Source organism: Austrofundulus limnaeus, unplaced genomic scaffold (genome assembly GCF_001266775.1).
Source record: "Austrofundulus limnaeus strain Quisiro unplaced genomic scaffold, Austrofundulus_limnaeus-1.0 Scaffold26, whole genome shotgun sequence".
NCBI lineage: Eukaryota > Metazoa > Chordata > Actinopteri > Cyprinodontiformes > Rivulidae > Austrofundulus > Austrofundulus limnaeus.
This window is the reverse complement of record NW_013952428.1, coordinates 882,612-891,924: the sequence shown is the minus strand read 5'-3', so window position 1 is coordinate 891,924 and position 9,313 is coordinate 882,612. Positions and strand designations below refer to the sequence as shown.

The window sequence follows — 9,313 nt, the reverse complement described above, 5'->3', positions numbered from 1 at the left end:
AGTCAAGAGGCTCAAAGAACCAAGAAGTTGAAGCTGGTTTGATAAAAATGCAGGATTACATCTTCAGTTCAGCTGGTAGAAAAAGGTGTTTAGAGTAATAATCAGTTTAAAATAAATGCACCTTAATGAAGTCAGTGAGGGTGTTGTAGATGTGGGCTCCTTTAGGGAGGAAGAAGCAGCTGCCTGGGCTGACTTTATCAAAGAAGAACAGCTCCTGCTCCTGTGGACAAACATTCAGATGTGCTAACTTGTTTTTATTTTGTATTTTCTTCAGATGTTCTCTTCTAAAATAGTTTCCCTTCTTACTGTTCCTATGCGCCTGTGATCTCTCCTCCTCGCCTCCTCCTGCTCCCTCTCCCACTTCTCCCTGTCCTTCTCTCCTGGAAACGCCACGCCCGACAGTCGCGTTAAAGCTGAGGGCTCCTTCTGATTGGTCGGAGCGACGGCGGACAGCTGCGGAGCGGACAGGATGGTGAGGAGAGAAAAAATAACGAGGGAACAAACAGGTGGTAAAAGAGAAACGGAAAGAGCCAGGCAAAGAGAGAAAACTGCCAACTGATGGATGACATTGTGTTAGCAGGAGCCTGGAACAGAAATACAGCCTCTGGCAAACACAACATCCTGCCAACAACATTTCCAGCCCCGTGCTGTGGTGGAATTTCACTCTGCCCAGTCAGGAAACAGCTCCCTGGATCAATAATGACCAGGAAAATTCCACTTCTGTGTCCCGTATCGGTCCAAAAGAAACAGTCGTAATGATGAGGTTACGTGGTCTGTTTGATTACAGTGTGTGGCTCAGAGAAACAGAGATCAGTTGTAGAGCAGCTGTGTAGAATTAAAAGAGAAGAAAAGAAAAGAAAAGAAAAGAAAAGAAAAGAAAAGAAAAGAAAAGAAAAGAAAAGAAAAGAAAAGAAAAGAAAAGAGGAAAGAAGAGCAAAAAGATAAGATGGGAGGAGCTAAAACATCCACACACCTGCAGCATCTTGAAGACCTTCAGGAAGCCTGTGTGAGGGAGGAGGGGGCCGTTACACACTGCTATACTGTCTCCACACCTGAGACACACACACACACGAGAAAACACACACTGCTTTATTTTTTTTATGGCGTTTCAAAGACACTGGGAGACAAGTCCCGCCTCCTGAGACCTAAGCCTTTCTTTGATGTTTTGTCATTTCTCTAGCATATGTAGGATTAGTAGAACCTAATAAGTATAATATCTATATATGTGTTGGAAAGTGGGGTGGAGGTGGGCATGAATACAATTGTTAAATGTATATATGTATTTATTTTATATTTTTGGATGTTTTTCTTACCTATGGGTAGGGTTGGGAAATATTGGCAAAAAAAATTAATCACGATTAATTGTGGTATTTAACTGATAACGATTAATTTGACGATTAATCCTCTGAACACCAATTTAGTGGGAAAGATTTGCTCTTTACTATCATAGTGATGATGTCAGACTTTGTTAATGTGCTCTCACATGATTGGCTGCCACAGTTATGATGTCATAGACTGGTATTGTGCTCTCACCTGTTTTACTGTCATAGTGATGATGTCATAGACTTTGAGAATGAGCTCTCACTTGATTGGCAGTTATAGTGATGATGTCATAGACTTTGTTACTTGGCTTTCACCTGATTAGCTGTCATAGTGATGATGTCATGGACTGGTATTGTGCTCTCACCTGTTTTACTGCCATAGTGATGTCATAGACTTTATGAACGAGCTGTCACTTGATTGACAGTTATAGTGATGATGTCATGGACATTGTTACTTGGCTCTCACCTATTTTACTGTCATAGTGATGATGTCATGGACATTGTTACTTGGCTCTCACCTATTTTACTGTCAAAGTGATGATGTCATGGACTTTGTTAATGTGCTCTCACTTGATAGGCAGTCACAGTTATGATGTCATAGTTGGTAATGAGCTCACATGCTTTGCTGTCACATTGATGATGTCATAGACTGTTACTGAACTCTCACCTGATTGGCTGTCATAATGATGATCTCATAGACTTTGTTGCTGAACTTTCACATGTTTTACTGTCATAGTTATAATGTCATGAACTTTGTTAAATACCTTACACTTGATTGGCAGTCATAGTGATGATGTCATAGACAGTGATGATGAGCTCTCATTTGATTGGCAGTTATAGTGATGTTGTCATAGACTGTTACTGAGCTCTCACCTGTTTTACTTTCATAGTGTTAACTTTGTTAATGAACTGTCAATTGATTTTCAGTCATAGTGATGATGTCATAAATGTTGGTAATGAGCTATCACCTGATTGGCTGTCATAGTGATGATGCTATAGACTTTGCTAATGAACTCTCCCTGATTGGCTGTCATAGTGATGATGTCATTGACTTTGTTATAGAGCTTTCAGCTGATTGGCAGTCATAGTGACCTTGTCATGGTGTTTGTTGCAAAGCTCTCACCTCTTTTACTGTCATAGTGATGATGTCATTGACTTTGCTAATGAACTCTCACTTGACGACTTGAAGACTTAATCTTTACCAACATTGCATTTTGCTACAATCAAAAAAATGTATCAAATTTGCATGCTTTATGAAGCTAACTATATTTAAATACACTGGGTTCAAGCATGATGCATGATTTGGATTTTTACCTTGCCCATTTTTCTGACAAGAGTTGCTGTAGGAGCTCTTTCCCTCCATCTTGTTTTCACTGAGTGTCTATGATGCAGGTAATGTCAATAATGAGCCCAATGGGTCAAAGCTGGAAAATCATGAAATAGGATACTGAAAAGCAAAAATGCAATGTCCTCGTATGAGGACGCAGGGTCTCAGGAGGCTAGGTTAGGTTTGTGAGTATGCACACAAACCTGTACACGTTAACAGTGGAGCCGTTCATCTGTTCTTCAACAAACTGCAGCCTCAGCTTACTGTCCTGAAACACAAACACACACAAATCATAAAAATATATCAATAAAAAGGCAGTTTGACTACACAAGTTATCAGCCACAATAAGTAGAATTCAGAATGAACATACAATACACAAGGACTGGAAATATCTCTAACGCATCATTAACTATGTAATATCAGGAAGTTGCTGCAAATACAGGTTTCCTATACATCTTCAGACCAAAAATTTATGATTTTTCTGAGAATTTATGTCTAATTTTCAACATCCAACTACAAACACTTGCTGTGATTTTACAATTTATATTAGCATTTTGTGTAAACTTGCAAATTTAATAGTTAGGAGTATTATTATATTTGCACTTGAAAAATAATTTTACAATTCTTTACAAAGATTAAAAAAAAAAACATATGGATGTGGAATGGGTCACTTCCTCCACATTTTGAGCTCCCATAAAAGGGAGGCTGTCCGGCTGGTGGCCAATTTGTCAATCTCCGGTGTTCGACCAGGTGTGTTGCCCCACGCATTCCACTGTTTGTGATCAGGTTTGTGTGTTTGTTTTTTGTTGTAAAGAAAAAACTCTTTTAATTTGATTATAGTAAGTCAGTGTTTGTGTGGTGTTTTTATATAGGGCCACACTTCATGTTTTGATCTGACGATTGCTACCTGGGCGTGTGGTTGGTCGACGCTGCAGGTAGGCTTTGTATATTTTTTAACTGAATTGAATGGTTTTTATTGTAAAGATTTAATAGGCGTTTGGTAATTTTTGTTTTTTGCAGTTGTCGCTGCACCCTGCTGTCCTTTTAGAGTTTGATTTTCTTTTTCTATTGTTTTTCATTTATTTTGTTTATCTATTGTTTTTTTTTTTGCAAATACACATCCTCTTATTTTGTAACAATAAATATTGTCTCTTTTATACTGGTTGTTTTATTGCACGATAAGTGGCCGTAACACATATGACAGAATTTTATGTAAAATCATAAACTGAATTTAAAAGGCACTGAAATTTTCTACCTTATACTGTATGTAAAGCTAAAAAAAATACTCTGGCTGTGTCTCAAGACACTAGGTTTAAGTTGTTAGAACTGCTCAGAAATGTGCTACAAAACATACTTTATAATTACATTTCAGACATTTTCTTTAAGGGGCACACAGATGAGGGATTTATTCATTGTATTTTCATCAAATCCAATGATCACAATGAACTATTGCAGCCGTTGCCTTTACTGTGATATCTACTCTTTGGTTCACAGCTCACATGTTTGTTGTACAGACAAGTGTTAGTGTTAGATGACACAAAAACACAACAAAATGCCACTGACCTGGAAAAGTTCTCTGAGCTCCTCTGACTTCACTTCCAGTCTGATCAAAGGAAGTTTGAGAGCTGCAGCCTCCTTACACCTCTCCTCCACCTCACTCAGAGACAAGGAGCTGTGGGCCGAGACACATTTACAGTTAGGACGAGATTTTTCTTAGGTTTGATTCTGTTTGTAACTACAATCAGTTCTGAACAAACCATTTCACATGCAACTGACATTTGGACGCTCAGCTTTACTTCAGTGAGTTGAACAAAATGAATTCAAAAGTGAATTAGTAGAAGAAAACTGCATAAAATTAATAAAAAGTGATAATTTGTAGTAAAAAAAAAAGCTAAAACAGCAGACGTTTTTTGTAAAACAGCTAAAAAATAGCTGGAAATGTTTCAAACAGCTTAAGGAAGCATAAGAAGCAAAAGTTTGCTGACCGTAGCAGAAATAAGTTGTAACAGCTACAAAAATATGTTTTTAGCTTAAAAAAAGTTGAATTTAGCAAATAACAGCTGAACATTAGCTAAAATTGAAGCAAATAGCTGAATATAGCAGAAAGCATCTGTAAGAAGCATTAACAGCACAAAGTAGAAGAAAGAATTATAAAAAAGTAGAAAATAGATGAATAGCAGAAATATGTAGAATTTTAGCTGAAATAGCAGAAAAAAGCTAAAGTTAGCACAAGGAAGTTAAAAGAACATAAGCAGAACACAATATGTAAGGTGCTGTAAAGATTTAAAAATATTTAAGGTTGCTGAAAACAACTCCATTCATTTTCAAAGGCAAAAAGTGGCTAAAAAAGTGAAATATCTAAACAAAAGTATAAATAATAGAAATACAAAAAGTCATAGCCGCAATGTCCTGAATGAGCTGAACGTTTTGTTGAAATAGGAAAAAAATTGTGGAACGAGAAACAGGCAAAAAAAAAATGTACAGAAGAAAAAATGATCTCAATGGTGTGAACGCTGTGAAACACTCACAATAACATAAGTAGGTAATAGTGGCTAAAATAAATGCAGTAGGGAGACCGGGGACAGTAGCAACAAGGGACGGTTGCAACATGTCATTTTTCTCCAAACAGAAACAGTGTAGAGTGATGACACTCACACTGTACATGCTCAGTTAGATGTCCCACCTTGTAAAGAAAAAGTCAACAGATTCAAAAACTGATCCAGGATTTATTTGGAAAAAAAAAACAGTTTTTGTGATCCAGCTCAAACTTCTCTGGTTTAAACAAGTGATCTGTTGACTTTTAACTAATCTAGTTAACATGTATCCAGATGAGCTTATTTAGCTAACACATGAGGTTTTATCATGGCTGACAGGAATGGGGACAGTTGTAACAGTTGTTGTAACTGTCCCCATACGATAAATCCATATAAAACAGAGCACATACAGATGAGATTAACATGTTGAAATTAAGTTTACACTTAAAAAGGGTGTTGTGTATTCATGACAGTTTTATAGTTTAAAACATAAAAGTGTTTAAGATGTATTTTCTACAGTTGTTGTTTTCAACAATGGTTTTAAAATCCCAGTTTGTTTAATGTAAATGTTACATAATGTAGGCGTACAGTGACAATAGACAAAACTAAAGTTAATTGTCTCACAAACTGATCTATTATCCTTGTCTCTAAAAGTCAACTGTATTTATATCAGAGTCTTCGACATCTGTATATAAAATCTACTCATCAAGACTAATCTATATTCATCATTTGATCAAAAAGAATAAATAAATAACACTATAATATCATTATAACTTAGTTTTTATTAATTTAGCAATAATATAAATATAAAAATTTTATTTACAGTGAAATATATTGTATTAATAATATGTTGTAAACACCTCCAAACAGTGTTGCAACTGTCCCCGGTCTCCCCTAATGTATAATTACCATCAAATAATTTGGTTCAGGTTAACGACGTGTCTATTTTGATGGAAAACTTCACCTGTTGCTCAATACGTGGTCACAGAAAAGTCCGAACTCTGATGCTCCTTCTCTGCACACCTCAGCACCGAACACAGCCTCCAACACACCACCGAGGACACACGCTCCTGTCCTCCACGCTGCCTGAAAATCACAGCATAAATAAGGCATGAAGCTCCAGAGAAATGCTACAGAAATTAGGGTAAAATAACCTTTAGGAGTAAATATAACGGCCTCAGTCAGTTATTCACCTGTTTTCCTTCAGCTGTGTCAAACCCCAGCAGCTGCAGTTCACAGTCAGCCTCCAGAGGGCGCCCCAGCTCCCACAGCTCCCCATTAACCCTGCTCACCAGGCCTCCTTTCAGCCTGCAGCGACACATGCGTCAACGCTGCTACGCCTGCAGAGATGCGACACATGAAAACCTGGCGGGCTCTCCGGTGAGATTACCTCAGACTCTGTGCTACAGACAGAGGCGTGGTGACGCCGGCTGTTCCCTTCACAGCGAGGTCACCGTCGACCAGGCGGACGGCGAGGGCTCTCTCTGTCGCTCCTTTACCCTTTTCTTGCTTCTCCCTGAGAGACTCAAAGACCTGCAGCCGCTGACTTAGAGCTGGAGACGACTGAATCTGGGGAGGGAAGTGAGAGAAAATAGTCAAAAATGAAGTAAAATTTAAAAAAAAATTTTTAAAAACAGTTCTGAATAAAAATACTAAACGCAACTAATTTTTGTGAATAAAACATTTTCGAATAAAAACGTTCTGAGCATGACCTGATCACTTGTTTCCCCATGTTTTTGTCATGTGTGTCTCTTGACTGTGTGTTCTTTAATGTAATTTCATCAATCTATCAACTTTTACCACTTTCACCAAATTATTTAGCTTTTTGTTTTTTCCAAATTTTATTAACTTCTCATATGATGCAACTAAAACACGTAAATGATGTAAAAAAAGTTAAATCAGTGAGGTGAAACTCAAGTGTAGAGGTGGAAATCCAGTCCTTTACAGGTCTACTCTGAACAGGTGAGTAACAGTTTCACCATAATACTTTTATTAAGACTATTAGGTATGTAATAACCACCTTATATTATATTACCATGTAAGGTTTTTCACACTTATACACAGTTCTTGTACACAATTATGGTATTTAGCGAGTAAGCTTAAAAACTCTGAAGTGGAGAACAAAAAGAAGTATTTGTATGAAGCATTGCTTTGGTGATTTATAAGTCAGAGTTAAGTGTCATCAAACAAAATAATAATTTTTATTTCTAAAAATGAGCATGTATCTAATAGAACCACGTTTTCCTGAAAGCAGGTTATTCATTAGCAAAATGGGAAAATAATACAGCAAAAGACACCCGGAGAGCGGTAACACCCTGAAGTTAATCAGCTACTAGTTTTCAGTAATTAACTGTGTAAAAATATTAATTTATGTCAGTCTGTATCAGTGATGTTCAATACGGACTATTTTTTCCCCGATACCGAGTAAAATTTGGCCGGTATCAGCGATACTGATACTTTGTGATTACACACATAATCTGTCTGGTAAAGCAGTGTTTTTCAAATAACCGCTTTATAAATAATACATGACATAATTTATTTAATTTAAAAGTCTTTCTAATCCTAACCTTATATTTGTTTACACAATTCTTATTCTAAATAAATATAATTTTTGAAAAGTGAGAGAAAACAGTCTAAAAGTTGTTACTTCGTATATTTTCAATTGTTTGTGGTTTTGCAAGAAGGTCCCAGGCCAGAGCTAATCCTGTTTGGGGGGCCATGGCATGAAAGAGTTTGGGAACTAGAATCTAATTATGGTCAGAAGCAGCAGATTTTATGTTAAAATCACCTGCCGTACATCTACAGACCGAGTGTGACTGAGCACAGGCCACTGTGCGCATGCATTACCCAAGTGGAAGAAAAAGTAGTTCCCTCCAACCACATATGATTCAGACAAGATTTGAGTAGTTTAGTTATTTTCTATTTTCCTGTTAAAGAAACATTATGTGAAATAACTGATTAGAAGATAGATGAAGTTAGAGGCCAGACTGAGACGTGTGGACATGTCTCAGGGGGACATGTCTCAGGGGGACAAGTCTCAGAGGGACATGTCTCAGGGGGACAAGTCTCAGGGGGACAAGTCTCAGAGGGACATGTCTCAGGGGGACAAGTCTCAGGGGGACATGTCTCAGAGGGACATGTTGGTAGAAGGATGTTAGAGGTGCAGCTGCCAGGAAAAAGACAAAAAGAGATATTTGGATGCATCTAGACCAGGGGTCTGCAACCTGCGGCTCTGGGGCCACGTGTGGCTCTATGGTCCCTCTGCAGCGGCTCGTCGAAGATTTGATCAAAGCTAACACTATTTTTTTGTTTTGTTTTATACTAACAACAGAAAAGGCTAGCTTCAGCAGATTTCCTGACATTTTGTTTGCAAAAACACACTGAATGACTCTAAAACAAAGAGTGAAACACGTTGATTAGATCATGCTACCGTTGGCCACTTCAAAGCATCAAAATAAATAATCAATCAGGTTAACCTTTAAGACTAGACAATAATAAAAATAATAATCCTGCATAGTTTAACTTAAAGTTGTTATAAACTAAAGTATTTACCTTGTTTACATGAATATATTAAAGCATAAAAATAGTAAATGTTAAAAATCACTATATACTTTTAGTTTTTTGATGTGCCCCCCGGCCGGGAAAGCCCTCCTTCAAACAACTTGAAGTGGCCCACGGGCCACCGGTTGATAACCAGTTATGGCACATGGTGCAGCTTGGGACACATTTTGTTTGTGAGCTGAGGAGCAGAAATGGCTCTTTGGATTGTAAAGGTTGCAGAGCCCTGATCTACACACACAGGGAGGCAGTGAGTGATGACAGAGTGAGGATGACAGAGTGAAGATGACAGTTAGTGATGACAGAGTGAGGATGACAGAGATGACAGAGTGAGGATGACAGTGAGTGATGACAGTGAGGATGACAGTGAGTGATGACAGAGTGAGGATGACAGAGTGAGGATGACAGAGATGACAGAGTGAGGATGACAGAGTGAGGATGACAGTGAGTGATGACAGAGTGAGGATGACAGTGAGTGATGACAGAGTGAGGATGACAGTGAGTGATGACAGAGTGAGGATGACAGAGTGAGGATGACAGAGATGACAGAGTGAGGATGACAGAGTGAGGAT

The 9,313-nt window shown here is 37.9% G+C and overlaps 1 protein-coding gene across 1 annotated transcript in view; it reads right to left on the bottom strand.

Annotated features, from left to right (window-relative positions):
• Positions 1-9,313, bottom strand: part of tars2 (threonyl-tRNA synthetase 2, mitochondrial) — a gene marked incomplete at its 5' end in the record, with an annotated part of 22,948 nt that overhangs the window by 12,117 nt on the left and 1,518 nt on the right. The window contains 8 exon segments of the mRNA XM_014004703.1: positions 122-220; positions 307-453; positions 974-1,052; positions 2,853-2,917; positions 4,213-4,321; positions 6,148-6,269; positions 6,377-6,491; positions 6,574-6,752. Coding sequence (XP_013860157.1) covers positions 122-220; positions 307-453; positions 974-1,052; positions 2,853-2,917; positions 4,213-4,321; positions 6,148-6,269; positions 6,377-6,491; positions 6,574-6,752 — 915 coding nt within the window.